Source organism: Melozone crissalis, unplaced genomic scaffold (genome assembly GCF_028551555.1).
Source record: "Melozone crissalis strain CALT ecotype California unplaced genomic scaffold, PUWL_Pcris_2 ptg000088l_1, whole genome shotgun sequence".
In the NCBI taxonomy this organism is placed as follows: domain Eukaryota; kingdom Metazoa; phylum Chordata; class Aves; order Passeriformes; family Passerellidae; genus Melozone; species Melozone crissalis.
The window spans coordinates 5,555,241-5,573,831 of NW_026535865.1; the positions used below are offsets into that span (position 1 = coordinate 5,555,241).

Sequence of the window (18,591 nt, forward strand, 5' to 3'; positions counted from 1 at the left end):
AATCCTTATCCCAACCCATGAGCTCTCCAGCTTCCACCCTTCCCATTCTCCCCCCAGCCCAGCTGCTGGGGGGAATTTGGACGGTGCTGGAGGGCACCAGGTGCTGCAGAACCTCCTGGAGGTGCCTGGCACCCCCTGAGCCCCCCGAGCCCCAGCCCTGACTCACCCACACAGTTCTTGCCCGTGGGGTCGGACTCGTAGCCCAGGTTGCAGATGCAGCGGTAGCTGCCCCGCAGGTTCTCACACATCCCGTTGGGGCAGATGTCGGGGTTCAGGGCGCACTCGTTGATGTCTGAAAGGCAAAAAGAGGTGTGTGAGGTGGAGCCCAGCAAAGGCAAAGAGAGAAACATTCCATCCCCTGGCTCCTCACTGCAGGAATTGCGGAGTGCCAGAGTAGTTTGGGTTGGGAGGGACCTCAAAGCCCATCTTGTTCCAATTCCACCATTCCAGGCTGGCCTTGGGCAGTCCAAGGATGGGGCAGCCACAGCTTCTCCCTTGTCCTGAGCCAGCCTGGGGCTCTGAGCTCAGGAGGAGAGAGCTGGGTAAGGGGCTGGGATAAGCTCAGTTTAATGTCAAGGGCTCTCAGGTCCTTGTGTGACATCCCAGAGTGTTCTTTGTCCCAGTTCCAAGCTCAGGAATTGAATTATCCCTGGGTTCAGCACTGAGTGACCCAGAAGGGTGGCAGCCAGGTGGGCACTGCCCCTTCCCTGCAGCAGCATCCCTTCCTCTGCTCTTTTGGAGCCAAGCCCCGGTGCCAGGGCAGAGATTTCAGCCTGGCAAGCCCCAGCCTGGTGCCAGGGCAGAGATTTCAGCCTGGCAAGCCCCAGCCTGGCCCAGCCCAGTCTGTGCTGGCACCACAGTGTCCCCGCAGTGCCAGATGGCCACGGCTGCCCAGGCACTGCTGGCCTTTGTCCCCACGCTCTTGGAGCTCAGTTCCATCGAGGGAAACCCAGCCTGGAGAGCTCTGAGTGCAGCCCTGGCTCCAGGCAGGGGTGGAACGACCGGAGCGTGGCCTTGCTAGAAAGAGTCTCACCATTCCCATGGGACTGCCTCTGGCCAGGACAAGGAGTCCTGGATGGGAGCCCAAGGAGCCACCGGGGCTTTGCCTCTGGCTCCTTCCCTCTGGAAGGCTTGGCAGGGCTGCCTGGCTGCTCTGTGCTCTCCCTGCTGATCCAAGCACTGCCCAGGGCTGGCACTGGCACCCCTTGGAACTCAAAGCCGCCCCTTGGCAGCAGAGTTTGTCACCTCCCTCTGCCTGGGACACCCCAAGGAGGAGCTGGAGAGCAGAGGAGGGAAACAACCAGGAGGGTCCCACTGCTCATTGCCATCACAGCAGGGATGGGAGCCCAAGATCTCCTGGCACAGCTCCCACATGAAAAGCAGCTGAGGGTGCTGTGGGATGTGCCTGTGGAATCCTGCATGCCCCTGAGGAATCCTGCACACTCCTGAGGAATCCTGCACACTCCTGAGGAATCCTGCATGCTCCTGAGGAATCCTGCACGCCCCTGAGGAATCCTACACATCACAGCCCTCTGGAATCCTGCACAATCTTCTGGAATCCTGCACCCACCTCTGCCATCAGCCGTGATCCCGATGCCGCTGCTGCAGAGAGCCTGGAATTCCGCTGGGGACAGAGCACAACAGAGCCATGAGCGTGGCAGGACACTCCCCTCAGGGGGCTGCACTGAGCTGAGGGCTTCAACCCACTGAGGTTTAATTCTGTGTTTGCCACAGGGGCCTGTTTATGCTCATACCACACAATCACAGAACGAGGTGAGCTGGGAGGGACCCCAAGGTTCATCCAGCCCAACCCCTGGAGCAGCCCAGGCACCCCAACAATCCCACCCTGTGCCTGGGGGTGCTGTCCAAACTCCCCTCGAGCTCTCCCAGCCTTGCTGCTGTGACCTTGTGCATTTTAATGCTGATGGTCCCACTTCCAACTTCCACCCTGTTTATAATCGATCCATAAATTATGGATTATGGATATGGATTATGGATATGGATTATGGATATGATTATGGATATTCATTATGGATCTGGATCTGGATATATTATGGATTATGGATATTGATTACGGATATTCATTACGGATTATGGATATTCATTATGGATATGGATATATTGTGGATTATTGATATGGATTATGGATATCCATTATGAATTATGGATATTCATTATGGATATGGATACATTATGCATTATGAATATTGAATATGGATTATGGATTATGGATATGGAATATGGAATATGGATATGGATATAATTATGGATTATGGATATTGATTATGGATTATCGTTGCTGATTATGGATATGGATTATGGATATGGATATATTATGGATTATTGATATGGATGATGTATATTGATTGTGGATATGGATTATTGATTATGGACTATGGATTATAGATTGTGGATTATGGATTATGGATTGTAGATTATGGATTATGGATTATGATGTCCCAACCAACGCCACGGCCCAGCCCGGCGTGGCCTCACCCGAGTTCTTGGCCGGGCAGGGCTGGCAGGGCTCCCCGAAGCCGTGGTCGGGGTTGGCGCAGCAGCACTCGGACTTGGTGACGGCGCCGGGGAAGGGGCGGGCGCAGGTGCCCTTCTTGATGCCCCCGTAGCAGGTGCTGCGCATGTGGGTGTCCACGCAGACGCGGCCGTCCACGCCGATGGCCAGGCCCCCCAGGCACTCGCAGCGGAACGAGCCCTCGGTGTTGATGCACCAGCCGTTCATGCAGATCCCCGGCGTCTCGCACTCGTCGATGTCTGGGCAGGATGGGGAGGGGAGAGGGGTGAGATCGGGGGGAGGGACACGGGGAGAGGGGTGGGGGACAGGGAGAGAGGGGTGGGATATGAGGAAAGGGGACTGGGACACATGGAGAGGTCTGGGACACATGGAGAGAGGGGACTGGGACACACAGAGAGAGGGCTGGGACATGACGAAAGAGGACTGGGGTACAGGGAGAGGTCTGGGACACATGGAGAGAGGGTTGGCACATGAGGAGAGAGGATTGGGACACACAGAGAGAGGGCTGGGACATGAGGAAAGGGGAGTGGGACATGAGGAGAGGGTTGGGACACACAGAGAGAGGGCTGGGACATGAGGAAAGGGGAGTGGGACATGAGGAGAGGGTTGGGACACACAGAGAGAGGGATGGGACATGAGGAAAGGGGACTGAGACACATGGAGAGAGGGCTGGGATATGAGGAGAGGGCTGGGACACATGGCCAGAGGGTTGGGACATGGGGAGAGAGGGCTGGGACACATGAACAGGGGCAGAACACATGGATTGGAGCTCAGGACATGCAGAGAGAGGCTTAGGACACACAGGGAGGGGATCAGCATGCATAGGAAAGGCTCAAGTCACACTGAAAGAGGCTCAGAACACTAAAACAGAAGGTCAAAGACACCGAGAGAGGCTCAGGACACACAGACAAGGGCTCAGGACATGAGGACCTTTCCCCTTTTGCCCATTCTCCCACAAAGGGACAATTTCTGGCAGCACAGCAGGAGCTGCCCGGCCACACCCTTGGATTTCTCATCTCCCCTTGCCCTGAGGAGCTCACAGGTGCCCTGAGGAATGTGGGCAGGGGCTGGGGCTGGGAAGAGCCCAGCTGGGGCTCACTCACCCACGCAGTAGCGCCCGTTGGGAGCCAGGACAAAGCCGGGTTTGCAGATGCACTTGAAGCTCCCGTCCTCGTTGATGCACATCCCGTTGAGGCACATGTTGGTGGTGGCACACTCGTCGTGGTCTGGGGGCACACACAGCACCCCGGAGCTGCAGCAAGACCCTCCTGTGGCCCAAACCCGCCCTGTGCCCCATCCCATGGCCAAACCGTGGGTGCTGGGCCTCAAAGCTGAGGGGGAAATGGAGGGGGAACCTCCAGGAGCATCAGCTCCAAGCCCAGGGTCACCTTTCCTGGTCAGAGCTGTTCTGCTCCAGCCCCAGCCCTGCTGATCCCTGCACCCCAAACCCCCTCACAGAAACACCTCCCCAGCCCTCTCCTGGGGCACAGCCCACATTAACAGCCCAGCCCTGGGCTGCTGGAGGCAGGGGAGCCTCACCCACGCAGTTCTTGCCGTCGGGGGTGATCTCAAAGCCGGCGTTGCAGATGCACTGGAAGCTGCCGTCGGTGTTGACGCAGCGCCCGTTCCTGCACATCACCCCGTTCATGATGCACTCGTCAATGTCTGCAGGGAAAGCACCAAAAAGTGGCAGCAGGGAGAGACAGGAGCGGCCCCAGCTCAACATCCCCTGTGAGAAACTCTCAGTGCCCTCAGGCACGGGAATCAATTTTCAAAAATCCCACTTGAAAAATCAGAATATTTTCACCTTTTCAGGAGTGGGGGAGGCTTTGGAAGCCTCTTTGTCAGGTAGGGAGAAAATGAACATTTCAAAGCTTTGGCACTGCCTTTGCTCGCTGCTCCCATGGTGGAACAGTCCCTTCCCATCCCTCTTTTTTTGGCAGTCCCTCACCTGCTGCAGCCTCTTGGCAGCTTGCAGCCTTGCTGGAAATGCTGCATCCACACCAACATGGCCCAGAACCCCCCATTTTGTCAAATGAAGCTCTCCCAACAGAATTCTGTCCATGGGGAGGACTCTGCAGCTCCCTTGATTGCCACCAGAAAATTTTAAGGAAAGCCAGAGGAAACTTCTGGAGAGATCCCATCCCACACCCGGCCCTGCTGGGGACCCCTCTCTGCATTTCACCCCTACCACCCTTCTGTGGTGCCAGGGGCTCTGCTGACCCCTCTGCCACCCCCCAGAAAGGGGGGGGACAGCCCTTACCAATGCAGGCCTGCTTGGTGGGGGTGCTCTGGAAGCCCTCGTGGCACTTGCAGTGGTAGGAGCCCGGCGTGTTGACGCAGTCACCGTGGACGCAGGGGCTGCTCGAGCACTCGTCCACATCTGCAAGGGGAAACACTCCACCTGTGAGGGACCCTGAGGCACAGCAGAGCCCAGGAGCAGCGAGAGCAGCCTGGAGGAGCCCTGGAGCTCTGGGACAGCCCCCTCTCACCGATGCACTCCCCGCGGACGTCCTGCTTGTAGCCCATGTTGCACTCGCAGCGGTAGCTGGACGGCGTGGGGATGCAGCGCCCGTTCAGGCACAGGTTGGTGAAGTGTTTGCAGATGTCGATGGTCTGGTTCAGGGTGGCCGTTCCTGGGGGGGCACACAGAGGGTTGGGGACCTCTTGGATGTCCCCAGAACTAAGAATGGGGTGGCAATTCCTGAGGGACCCAGGAAGGGTTGGGGAGCCCTTGGGTGAAGCACCGGGAGAGGTTATGGAGCCCTGGGATGTCCCTAGAACTTAGGATAAGGTGGCAGTTCCTGGGGGACACCCCTTGGATGTCCCAGGAGCTCTGTGGGGGGATGTCAGAGGGGTCCAAGGTGGGGAGGACAAGACTGAGATGCTGATGGGAAAGCTCTGTTCCTATCTGGAGCTTTTGGGAGCCTATTCGGGAACCAGGGAGCGATTCCAGAGCAGACCCAGCCTCGCTGGATCCGAGTGGGGGCCCAGAATCAGCGCCACATCCCAGCTGTCCCCCCCCGGGCCAGGATAACCTGTGTGAGCAGCATTCCAGCCCTGGGGAGCTGCCCTGGGGCTGGGCAGGCGGGACAAACCGGGACAAAGGTGGGACAAACCGGGACAAAGGCGGGACAAACCAGGACAAACCGGACAAAGGCAGGACAAACCGGGACAAAGGCAGGACAAACCCGTACAAAGGCGGGACAAAGGCAGGACAAACCGGGACAAAGGCAGGACAAACCGGGACAAAGGCGGAATTACCGATGCTGGAGCTCCCCTGGCTCATCCCGGGCAGCCCCGGGATCCCGCCCTGCCCGTTGGCCCCGTTGGGGCCGATGCCCCCGGGCCCGTTGAGTCCCGGCCCGACCCCGTTGGGCACGAATGAGGGAATTCCTGGGAAGTTCATCCCGGGGAAGCCTGGCATGACCGGGAGCCCCTCGATGCACAGCCTGCGGTACTCGTCTGAAACAAAAGAGGGCTTTGGGTGCAGTGCCGGCAGCAAAGGGTGGGTCCTGGTGGGAATGGGGGTAGGAAATGGTGGGAATGGGGAAGAAGGACCAGGAGGGATTGAACACCCCTCACCCCATGGTGGGGCCAGGGGGTCTGGCAGAGGAGTTTTGGGACACCTGGCACCGAGGGGTCCCTCCAGGCAGGGAAGGATGGGCATGGAGAAGCTCTGCCCTGCTCAGAGCTGGGGCTGAAGGAGGGGATGGATGCACAGAGATGTGGCTCCATCCCTGGACTCACCGAGGTTCAGCTCACCAAGGTGGGGTGCAGGATTTTGGGATGCCGGTTTTGGGGTGCAGGGTTTTGTGATGCCGGTTTTGGGGTGCCGGTTTTGGGGTGCCGGTTTTGGGGTATAGGGTTTTGGGGTACAGGGTTTTCGGTGCCGGTTTTGGGTGCAGGGTTTTGGGGTGCTGGTTTTGGGTGCAGGGTTTTGGGTGCAGGGTTTTGGGTGCAGGGTTTTGGGGTGCCAGTTTTGAGGCGCTGGTTTGGGGTGCCGGTTTTTGGGGTGCAGGGTTTTGGGGTGACTCACCCGAGCCCCGCACGGGGCACACCTCGGGGGTCTGGCCGATGGCCCAGCAGCGCCCCGAGTCGCAGCAGCACTGCATCCTGCTGGCCTGGCCCGGAACGTCCCCGGCACAGCGACCGCCCAGCAGCGCCGAGAAACACGTGCCCAGGCGCTGGTCTGAGGGGACAGAGCGGGGACAGGTGGGGACAGGGTGGGGACAGGGTGGGGAGAGGAAGAGGAATGGGGAGAGGGACAGGGACAGGGATAGGGACGGGGAAAGGGAGAGGGATGGGAAAAGGGGAGAGGGACAGGGATGGGGACAGGGAAAGGGACAGGGATGGGGACAAGGACAGGAACAGGGATGAGGACAGGGAGAGGAAGAGAGACAGGGAGAGGGATGGGGATAGGGACAGGGATGGGGACAAGGACGGGGACAGGGGTGGGGACAGGGACAAGGAGAAAGAAAGGGAGAAGGACAGGAACAGGGACAAGGACAGGGAGAGGGAAAGGGACAAGGGAGAGGGACAAGGATGGGGATGGGGACAGGGACAAGGACAAGGACAAGGACAAGGACAAGGACAGGAAGAAGACACACAGTCACAATGTGCCACCACCACCCTCTCAGGCAGCTCCTGAGGGCCCATCCCCATGGAATCTCTCCCGGCCCTCCCCTGTCTCAGCCTGGCCCCCCTGACCCCAACCCTGCCCCTTCTGGGGGGATTTTGTGGCTCCTGGCCAAGGCACTGAGGGTCTCTCACATCCAGCAGGCTCCGTCCACCTGGCACCAAGCCCCGCAGGAAAACCTGGAATCTTCCCCTCCTGCTCTCCCACCTTGCTTCTTCTCAAGTCGGTTAATGAGGGGGAAAGTCTCCCGGGGTGTGGCTGCCACTTCCCGGCAGTGTAATTGGGATTAATGGCCCGGGGCTGTTTGATCTGGGGCTGGGGGTGCATTCTGCTCCCAGCACAGCTCGGGGACCCCCAGGGCACAGTGACCCCGGTTCAAACCAGCAGCTCCTTCCCCAGAGCTGGGCTCAGGGGGAATTGCTCCTTTCAGGAAACTTTACCCACCAAAAACACCAGCAGACACAAAGCCAGACCTGGAGAAGGGGGGATTTGGAAGCAGGGATTGAACGCAAAGCTGGATCAGCCCCTAATCCTCAGGAAGGGGAGGAGAAGCCCCGGGGGTGTTTGGGACCAGCTTGCACAAAACCCCAGAAAAGCAGAAAATGCTGCGGGAGAGAGGGGAGGGGAAATTCCTGCTGGGATTAGAGAGAGCTCAGAGGTGGGGACTGAGCCCTGGGGGTGACCAGGTCCAGCCAGGATGGACGGGCAGGAGGGGAAGGGGGTCCTGCCCATCCTGAGAGGAAAAGAACAATTGCAGGCTGGGTCTGGGGTCTGGCAGGGCAGGAGGAAGGGGGTCCTGCTCATCCTGAGGGGACAGGAATGATTCCAGACTGGGTCCTGCCCATCCTGAGGGACAGGAATGATGCCAGGATGGGTCTGGGGTCTAGCAGAGCAGGGGGAAGGGGGTCCTGCCCATCCTGAGAGGAAAAGAACAATTCCAGGCTGGATTTGGGGTCTGGCAGGGCAGAGGGGAAGGGGTCCTGCTCATCCTGCTGGTGCCCCTAATCACCTTTACATTGTCACCTCCAGGGTGGCAATGTCCCCTCTCCTGATGCTTTAAAATGCCCACATTGTTCATTATTTATCCATTTCCACTTCCCTGGCTTTATTTCACGGGATGGAAACCTGGAACCCCAAACTCCCCACACAAAACCCCCCTGGGACAGAGCTGGCACGGTTTGGGTGCCAGGGCAGCCCCAGCCCAGCAGGAGCTGTGGGTTGTGCCAGAGCAAACCCAGCCTGTCCCAAAGAGGAGCTGCAGCACCCAGAGCCAGCCCAGGTGCAGGCAGAGCCCACGGCAGCTCGATCAGCTCCGCACTATTTTTAAATCTGGGCTTCCTGATTTTATTTATTTTCGTTTCTCGAAGCTCTTGGTTTCAAGGAAAGTGGGGAATGTCCCCATGACTCATCCCAGAGCTGTCACACCCCTCTGGGCTCATGGCAGGGCTGGGAAACAGCAGGGAAAAATTCCATTCCCATTAAAATCTATCAGTTTCCCAAACAAGAGCACTTGGGCTTTACTTTTTACTCACACTTCACAACATTTTTTTTTTTTTCCCTCCTGGAACTAAAACATTTAATTCTGCTCCAGGATCCGTGGCTAGAAAAGAATTTGGAGCTGATTTTTTTTTCTTTTTTTTTTTTTTTTTGCTGAAATCATTTCCACAGAAAGCTGTGCCTGCACCACCAATCCCTGCCTGTGCTGGAGCAATTCCTCTTCCCAAGTCTCATCTTCCTGAAGGCAAATGAAATTTCAGACCAGGGCAAAAAAAAAAAAAAACCCTGGGATTTATTTGCTGAGTGTGAGTAACCACAGAGCTGCTCCCCTGTCCCAGGAACTGGGGTTTGGTACCAATGGACCATCAGGTATCTACAGGAAAGGGAGTTTTGATCTGATAAAAATCCAAACAATTCACTACAGGCTCTGGAGGTTGGAGAGAATTTTCTGAATTTTGTATTTTTTGAAGGCATTCCTCCCGACCTCTTCCTCGCTGCTCCTCCTCTCCCAACCCCTTTCTCACCGCACCCACATTCCCAGCCCCACACCTTCCTCACACCCTTCCCACCCCATTCCATCGCTGAGACCCCTCCACACCCCAAATCCTGGAGAGGCACAAGGACCAAGTGATCCCAGTTGGGCTCAGGATGGAGAGCAAGGAGAATTCCCCACCTATCCCAGCACCATCCCAAAGCCCTGTGCGGGCATTCCCGGCCCAAATCCCGCCCCAAATTCCTCATTTTCCCCCTCACCGAGGCAGCGGGAGCCGTCGGGGCTGGTGATGAAGCCTCGGGGGCAGGAGCACACGTAGCTGCCCGCCGTGTTGGTGCACTCGCCTCCGTCGCACACGCCCGGGATGGCCCCGCACTCATCCACGTCTGCAAGGCAGAGAAAACACCACGGGCAGCGTGGAAAATGCGCCCCTCCCCACCCAAAGCCATGCAGGTGGGGTTTGGGGCTCAGGGGATGATGGGGGTCATGAAAACTCTGCCATTCGTGGAGTTTCTGCTTCTCTCCACAGCCTCTCCAACGGGAAGGACAGCAGGGGGAAATTCCTCTCAGAAACAGGGATTGGACATTGCCCAGGCAGGTTTGGAGTCCTGGTCCCAGATCCCATCCCAAATCCAGGGCACAGAGGATGGGAGTTGGGTTTTAGGGCTCAGGGGATGCTGGCGATCATTAAAACTCTGCCATTTGTGGAGTTTCTGCTTCTCTCCACATCCCTTCCCAGGGGAAGTTTGGGATGGACAGAAGGGAATAAATTATTCCCAGAAAGAGGGATTGGACATTGGAAAGGGCTGCCAAGGAGGGTTGGAGTTCTCGTCCCCAAACCCCATCCAAATCCAGGGCACAGAGGATGGGAGTTGGGTTTGGGGCTCAGGGGATGATGGGGGTCATGAAAACTCTGCCATTTGTGGAGTTTCTGCTTCTCTCCACAGCCTCTCCAAGGGGAAGGACAGCAGGGGGAAATTCCTCTCAGAAACAGGGATTGGACATTGGAAAGGGCTTCCAGGGAGTGAGGGAGTCCTGGTCCCCAAACCCCATCCAAATCCAGAAAGGCTGGGAGTTGGGTTGGGCCATGAAGGGTCTCCGAAACTCTCCCATTTGTGGAGTTTCTGCTTCTCTCCACAGCCCTTCCCAGGGGTTTGGTTAGGATGGACAAAAGGGAATAAATTGTTCCCAGAAAGAGGGATTGGACTTTGGAAAGGGCTGCCCAGGCAGGTTTGGAGTCCTGTTCCTCATACCCCATCCAAATCCAGGGCACAGAGGATGGGAGTTGGGTTTGGGGCTCAGGGGATGATGGGGGTCATGAAGGGTCTCCAAAACTCTGCCATTTGTGGAGTTTCTGCTTCTCTCCACAGCCCTTCCCAGGGGAAGTTTGGGATGGACAGAAGGGAATAAATTATTCCCAGAAACAGGGATTGGACATTGGAAAGGGCTGCCAGGGAGGGATGGAGTCCTGGTCCCTGAGGTCACCTTGGTCATGGGCTGCAAGCCCAGCCCTTGGTGATGGGTTAGGCTTGCAGACCCCTGTGGGCCCCTCCCAGCCCAGGACATTCCACAATTCCATTCTCTGATTCTATTCCAGGGGAACACAAATCCCAGGACATTCCACAATTCCACTCTGTGATTCTATCCCAGTCAAGAGGGGAACACAAATCCCAGGACATTCCACAATTCCATTCTCTGGTTCTATCCCAGGGGAACACAAATCCCAGGATATTCCACAATTCCATTCCCTGATTCTATCCCAGTCAAGAGGGGAGCACAAATCCCTGCTTGGCTCTTCAGGACTCTCCAATTCTGCCCCTGGCCACCCCCTCAGGGGTCCCCTGAGCCCCCTGGTGCTGCTCTGGTTCTTTGATGCTCAGAACAGCCCTGAGAGCTCCCAGGGCAGCAGAGAACACAGAAACACAGAGCACAGAAACGCCTCTCCCACCTGGGCCCCTGCAGCAAAAATCAGATTTTATCAGCCAGCCCTGCCCTGTCATCCAACCCCAGCCCTGCCCTGGGCTCCAGCCCACCGAGCTCTGCAAGGAAAGGAGCTTTAGGAAGGCAAAGCTGAAAAATCCCAGCCCAAAATTTGGGGTGGCACTGGGGAGAATCTGCACGGTGCTCTGCAAAATAAAGAGCTTTAGGAAGGCAAAGCTGAAAAAAACCAGCCCAAAATTTGGGGTGGCACTGGGGAGAATCTGCACGGTGCTCTGCAAAATAAAGAGCTTTAGGAAGGCAAAGCTGAAAAATCCCAGCCCAAAATTTGGGGCAGCACTGGGGAGCATCCCAGACCTGGGGCTGTGCCTCTGCCACCCCCCCTTCACCCCAAGGCAGCAGAGAACCCCATTCCTATGAAAACCAGGGAACCAAAGAGCTTCCATCAATCTGCAGCTCCTTTTTTATCCTAAATCCCTTGAAAATCCCAGCTCTGAGAGCAGGAACGGAGCCCACTCCTGCAGGACTCCACATCCTGTGCTCCTGGAACCCGATCCCTGGGCTTTGTTGTGCTTTCAGCCCATTTTCCTGCTCGGTTTTCCCCTCTGCGAGCGTCCCGTGGTGGTTTGGAGCCGCGCTGACCCGGTGGGATGGGTTCATTAACAATTAACGCCCCTCTCATTAACGCCCAGCGCCGGGAGGGAATCCTGCCAGCTCCAGCCTGGCTCCTTCCCGGCTTTTCCAACCTTCTGTTCGGAATTAAAGCAGGATCCTGAGCTCTGCTGCTCAGACAATGGCAGGATTCAAGGCAAACGTTGATTTTGGAGCCGGGCTGGGACTGGAATTGGAATTGGAATTGGCCTCGTCCTTAAAGGCTGGAAAAGCTGGAAAAGCCAAAAGCTGCAGAGCTGGAGCTGCAAAGCTCATCCCTCATCCCATGGCTGTGGGAACCCCAACCTTTCCTTGTGCTAAAAACCCAGGGTTTGATGGAGAAAACACCCCCAGGGCTCGAGCCTTGGGATCACCAGGGGCTCGTGAAAGGAACCACAGAGGGGAAAATGGGAGCTCCAAACCACCCAGACGCAGGGAAATGAGCTCTGCGTGGAGCCAAACAATGAGCTGTTCAGAGGGGCTCTGTGAGGAAATGGAAAGAAAGTGGTTGTGGGGTTCCATCCACCCGTGGAAAGCCCTGGGGAGCTTCCTCTGGTGCAGGAGCATCAGGAAATTCAGGATTTTGGGCCCTCCTGGCCTGTGGGGGCAACAAGGAGCACCTCACACCTTAAAGGGGTGAGGAACAGAGGTGAGATTTGGAATCCCAGGATTTGTTCCCTCCGGCAGAATATCCTGGAGAGGCCAAAAATGGGCAAATCCTGGCTGAGCTTGTTGCCTGGAGCCTTCCACTCCCTTTCCTGGTGTCTCTCCATGGGTTTTTGTTTGGTCTCTTATCACCCAGGATGGGTTTTGGATGCAGGACATGTTCCTTAGGGAAGCATCCTGGAGAGGCACTGGCATTACCTCACTGATAGCAGAGCTAGGCCTTTGTCCTGCAGCACAGGAAGGGCTGTTAAAAAGTGAAATTCTTGGCAGAGAAAGCCTGGAATTATGGCAGGAAAAGCTTTGTCCAGCCAGTGATTCCCCCTTAGCTCCACGCCACGGAATTGCTCCCTTCGGTGTCATTTTTCCAGTGGCTTCCAGGATCATTTAAAAGTGCCCCAGCCCCCCCTTTTCCCTGTGATTTATGGCTCCAGGTCTCTGGAGCAGCAGGATGTGTCCCAGCTCAGCTTTGATGTTCCCTCTCTCCACTTTGCACCAGGAATTTTCCTGTGTCCTCAACGATTTTCCTCCCGCCGCGTTGAGAACTCGGCTGGATCCAAACCTGCCTCTCATTCCCTGAAAACCTCAACAGATCCTGCTTTTTTCCCTTTTTTCCACCATAATCCAGCCGTGAGATGGGTTAATTCATCCCTAACCCGGCAATTCCTGCCCTCTCTGCTCATCTTTTTGCACAGCACAAACACAATTTCGGGCGCTTCCCAAGCCCACCTCGTCTCCAGCGGTTTTTAGGGAGCAGCCTGAGCCTCCCCATCCCTAAATCCAACATTTCCCTGTTTTTCAGCCTGCCCAGCAAGGGAGCAGTGCCAGAAGCTCTCATCACCCCCGGAGCTCCTCGGAATACAATGGACAATGGGACAAACTCGAGCCACCCTCTGGAAGTGCCCCATCCACCAGGGATGAGCCTGGAACGGAGCAAGCCCCGACTTGGAGGAGCTTCAGCTCCAAATCCGGCCTGGATCTTTCCCTGAGAGCCAAAGGATTGGTTTTCCTGCTGGATCTGAGGATATTCCAGCTGCAGCTCAGAGCATCCGATATCAGCATGGAATATCTGCCTTGGAAAAGCGTCCTTATCCTCCCCAATTCCAGGTGTTGGTGTTGGGAGATAAGGTTTGGGTTAGGAGATAAGGAAGGCACCGCCGTTATCTCTGTCCCCTGCAGTTCACAGCAGATTATGGCACTGTTAATTAGGGGACAGCGTTAATGAGGGCACATCGTTAATTCCTGAATTCCCCCCAGGAATCTCCCAGCACCAAACTCCAGCTCTGGGAAACCGGGGAGAACCCCCCCAGAGAGGTTTAATCGGGGTTTGACATTCCCCGGATGCCAGGCTTGGATGGGGAAGCTGAAAATGAGAGGGAAGCAGAGAATTCCCTCCTTTCCCCAGTGTAAAATGAACCCAAAACTCAGCGAGGGAACTCCTGCCCCGCTGGGATTGGGGCACACCTGGACCACAAATCCATGCTCTGGTTGTGCTTTGATCAAACCCTGGCTCAAAGTGGGGACCCAGGCAGAGATTTTGGCAGTTTCAGCAGGGATGTGCAGCTCAGGAATTTGATGCTCCATCTGCTGGACCAAATTCCTGATGGATCAAAGGGTGCAGGAAACTCAGGGGCCCAAATCTTCAATGTGTCCATAAAGGAACCCTCTCCACTCCCCTATCCACATCGTTTTAGGGAATCCCAAAGGTGATTCCACTTTCCTGGGATCCTCCTCCCCTTCTGGTGGCCCTGTGGGGACGTGGAGGTGGCACAGATGGGAGAGGAGCCCTCAAACCTCAAATCCCTGCTGTCTGTGTCATTCCCAGCAGGACCCCAGACCCAGAGGGGAGCCCCCAGCCCTTGGTGGTGATGCAGGGATGGAGCAGCCCCTGGGAATGCTGGAATTGTCCCTTTCTGGGGGCAGTCTGTGCCCACGTGGGGCTGCTCCTCCAGGCTCTGGGGGGAGTGGGAGGCCCCTCACATCTGGAGGACAGACCCAGACAATGGATTTGGCTTAATCTGGGGATGGAGGAGATTCCAGCTCAACCGGTTTCAGATGTGCTCTGCTCCCCAGCTGCTGGGGGAGAGGCAGGAGCAGCTTTCTGCTGCCCCTGCTCCCACCTGGGCCAGGCAAATTCCTGGAATATCACTGGATTCGGGGAGCTGCTGCTTCATCTGACACACAAAAAGGGCTGGTTTGGATTGCCCTGCTTTCAATCCTTGCATGTGGAGCTCAGCAGGAATCCTGTCAGGATTTTAGAGAAAGTCTGCTGGCGCCCTGCCCAGGAAGATGCTCAGACACAGATGTTTCCTGGGGATGCAGGAATGTCCATCCCCCAGCAGGGATTGACCTCTGCAGCTCCTCTGGGCTCTCTCTGGAAACGTTTCCTGAGGGGCTGAACCCAGGGCACAGAATCCTGGAATGGTCAGGGCTGGAAGGACCTGGGAGATCAGCTCATGCCACCTCCTACCATCCCAATTCCAATCCTGGCATTCCAGAGGGGCTTTCAGAGCCCTCCCTGAGCTCCCAGCACCAGCCTGATGTCACATTTCACAGTGATTAAATCTTCCCAGCCCTAATGAAAAGCCTCCAAATTAAAAATTGCTGAGTTTTCAAGGCTTGATCAGACCCAGAACCTGGCAGAGCTTTGGAGGCAGCCCTGAGCTGAGCCTGGCTAAACCTTCCAGAGGTCCCTGTCTGTGTTCCCATTAAAATTTCCTTTAAAAAACCCCTCTGTGAACAAACCAAACCATTTCCTTCTGGTCTGAGGCAAGATCAGGAGATCGGGCAAAGCCCATTCCTCATTTCCTGCCCTTGGCCTGTGGGCAGCAGGCCAAAACCCCCTTTGGCAGGGCTGGGCAGAGGGATCCAGCCTGGAATGGGAGCTCTGTCCCAGCTCCACCTGGAAAAAGCCAGGAGTGCAATGTTCCTGGAGCTTTAGGAAGTGGAGCATCCCTTACCTTCACACCTGTGGCTGGTCTCGCTCTGCTTGTGCCCTGCAGGGCACTTGCACTCGTAGGATCCCACGGTGTTGATGCAATTCCCACCTTGGCAGAGCCCAGGGATGGCCTGGCACTCGTCCACATCTGCAGGAGGAAGAGGAGGAGGAGTGTGAGGGAACAGCAGCCACGGATCCCTGGGTTTCCCTGTGCTCAAGGAGCTGGATCCATTGCCCCATTCCAGAGGGAACTTCCCCCCTAAACTGCACCAGGGGATGGACAGGAGTCAATTCCTGCCTCAGCAAGAGGGACACTCAAAGGATCAAAGGATTGGGAATGCTTCCCAAATTGTCCATCCTGGGGTTCTTTGGGAGGAGCAGCCCGTGGGATGGAGGGGCTCACCCGAGAGCCACAGTGTGCCCTGGATCTGTGGGATAAATGGGAGATCCCAGGGGACCCTCCAGGTCCATGGAGGTGCTCCCTGACACACAGGGGGGATGTGGAAAATTCCACAGAGGGTTCTGTGCTTTGGGGCTCTGCTTTGGGGGCTTTCCTCTCTGTATTCTCTGGTTTAGGGTTCTGCTCTCTGTGCCCTCTGCTTTGGGGCTGCTTTAGGCTCCTGTTCCGGGCTCTGCTCTCAGCACTTTGGGGGTCTTTTAGGGTCTCATTCTGGACTCTGCTCTCATCATTTTCAGGCTGGTTTAGGCTCCTGTTCCAGACTCTGCTCTCAGCACTTTGAGGCTGGTTTAGGGTCCAATTTTGGGCTCTGTTCTCAGCACTTTGGGACTGTTTCAATCTCCAATTCAGGACTCTGCTCTCATCATTTTGGGGCTGTTTTAGGCTTCCATTCCAGATTCTGCTCTCCCCATCCTCTGTTTCCTCCATTCCAATCTCCTGTTCCAGACTCTGCTCTCATCATTTTGGGGCTCTTTTAGGCTCCCATTTTGGACTCTGTTCTCAACACTTTGGGACTGTTTCAGTCTCCTGTTCTGGCCTCTGCTCTCAGCACTTTGAGGCTGTTTTAGGCTCCTGTTCAGGACTCTGCTCTCAGCACTTTGAGGCTCTTTTAGAGTCCCATTTTGGTCTCTGTTCTCAGCACTTTGGGACTTGTTTCAGTCTCCCATTCCAGACTCTGCTCTCCCCATCCTCTGTTTCCCCCATTTCAATCTCCATTTCTGAACTCTGCTATCCCCATCCTCTATTTCCTCCACTCCAATCTCCTGATCCAGACTCTGCTCTCTCCACCCTGTGCCCATCCCTCTCATGTTCCCTGCCCCTCCCAGCCCATGCCCACCCCGTACCCATCCCTGCCCACCCTGTGCCCATCCCTCTCACACTCCCTGCCCCTCCCAGCCCTGCCCATGCCCTGCCCACCCCATACCCATTCCTGCCCACCCTGTACCCACCCTTCTCACAATCCCTGCCCCTCCCAGCCCATGCCCACCCCATCCGTGCCCCGTGTCTGACCCTGGCAGGCGCCGGTGCGGATGTTGGGGATGAAGCCGCGCCGGCAGGGGTGCGGCTGGGCCGGGCACATCTCGCAGGGGTGGCCCCAGGCGCGGCCGATGGTGGCACAGCACATGGTCTTGGTGCACACGATGCCACTCAGCTGGCCCTGGCACATCTGGTTGTTCACCTGGCTGAAGCACGGCCCCGTGCGGTAATCTGGGCAGGGAAGGAGAGAATACCCGGGTTATGTCTGGTGTCACCACATTGCTCTGCACAGAGAGAAGCAAGGCACAGTTCCTACCAAGAATATTTCTTTCCCAAGAATATTTCTGGGTTTCACATCCTCTGAACCTCAAAGAAAGGCGAAACAATTTTTTTCTTATTTTCTGTGCCTGTGTTTTTGCAAAAGTAGAATGCAATGTGGGGATTGTTGGTGTTTTGGTTCCTTGGCCTATCAGGGCCAAGTGTGTAGTCCCACATTACTCTTAACAGAAAAAAGCAAGGCACAATTCTTCCCAAAAATATTCTTATCTCATTTGCTGTGCCTGTGGTTGTGCCAAAGCAGAATGCAATATGGGCATTGTTCACCCACAGTGATGGTGGTTTGGTTCCTTGGCCTGTCAGGCCCAGGTGTGTAACCCCACATTTCTGTTCACAGAGAAATTCAAGGCACAATTCTTCCCAAGAATATTTCTGGGTTTCACATTCTCTGAACCTCAGAGAAAGGAAAAAACCAATTCTTATCTCATTTTCTGTGCCCGTGTTTGGTTCCTTGGCCTATCAGGGCCAAGTGTGTAGCCCCACATTTCTCTTCACACAGAAAAGGCACAATTCTTCCCAAGAATATTTCTGGGTTTCACATTCTCTGAACCTCAGAGAAAGGAAAAACACAATTCTTATCATTTTCTGTGCCTGTGTTTGTGCCAAAGCAGAATGCAATGTGGAGACTGTTTACCCAAAGTGATGGTGGTTTGAGTTCTTGGCAGATTCAGCTTAGATGTAATGTAATATAGTACAGAATAATAGACTATCTTAAAGTAATTAATTAGTCTTCTGATAAGATGGAATCAGATAAATTATTCTCTCCCCTCATTGGGGGTTCCCTGTGAATTCCATAATCCAGTGTACAAATAAATCCCAGGGTTTCTGCCTTGCCAGCACAGAGATTTGGGGAGAAAACTGTGATGTGGCAAATTGAAGCGCAGTGTTGGAGGTGATGGTGGCCCTAAAAGGAGATGAAAACCAAAAGTCAGGCAAAGAGGCAATTCCAGGGCTGCAATTCCACCTGCTCTGGGAATTCCAGGGATGAGACAAGCAATCAAATCTCAATTTAGCTACAGAGATCCTTCCCTGGAAGTGCCCAAAGCTTCCAGGGAAGGATCTCTGGAACTTGGAGCACCCTGGGATAGTGAAAGCAGCTGGCAGTTGAATTCCATGGTTTTTACGTTCCCTTCCATCCCAAACCAGTCTGGGATTCTGGAATTCCTTCACTTTTAACTCCCAAACATCCCCTGGCAATTTCAGCTTTAAACCCCAGACACTGCAGGAACAACCAGCAGCTTTCCCACTCCCAATTAGGATCCTCCCATCCCTTCAACCCCAAGGATTTTTAACCCAATTTTTTGCAGGGTTCTGCCCTCAGGAATGTGGGTTTGCCACTGCCTGGGCTCCCGTGACCCTTGATGAGGGATATTGGCACAGCAGGAATCCTGCAGGAAGCAAAATCCTTCCTGTGGGATTTTCCCTTGAGGTGGTGGCACAGAAATGTTTGATCTGTGGCTGGGGGAAA

At 55.6% G+C, this 18,591-nt stretch overlaps 1 protein-coding gene across 1 annotated transcript in view; it reads right to left on the reverse strand.

Moving 5' to 3' along the window:
* FBN3 (fibrillin 3) overlaps positions 1-18,591 on the reverse strand; it is a 68,865-nt gene that overhangs the window by 29,154 nt on the left and 21,120 nt on the right. The window contains exons 6-17 of the mRNA XM_054290977.1: positions 16,821-17,018; positions 15,375-15,500; positions 9,423-9,548; positions 6,573-6,725; positions 5,798-5,998; positions 5,026-5,169; positions 4,797-4,916; positions 4,073-4,198; positions 3,637-3,759; positions 2,497-2,772; positions 1,571-1,624; positions 167-292 (exon numbers count right to left, since the gene is read on the reverse strand). Of these exons, the coding sequence (XP_054146952.1) occupies positions 167-292; positions 1,571-1,624; positions 2,497-2,772; positions 3,637-3,759; positions 4,073-4,198; positions 4,797-4,916; positions 5,026-5,169; positions 5,798-5,998; positions 6,573-6,725; positions 9,423-9,548; positions 15,375-15,500; positions 16,821-17,018 (1,773 nt within the window). The remainder of the gene's footprint in view (positions 1-166; positions 293-1,570; positions 1,625-2,496; positions 2,773-3,636; positions 3,760-4,072; positions 4,199-4,796; positions 4,917-5,025; positions 5,170-5,797; positions 5,999-6,572; positions 6,726-9,422; positions 9,549-15,374; positions 15,501-16,820; positions 17,019-18,591) is intronic.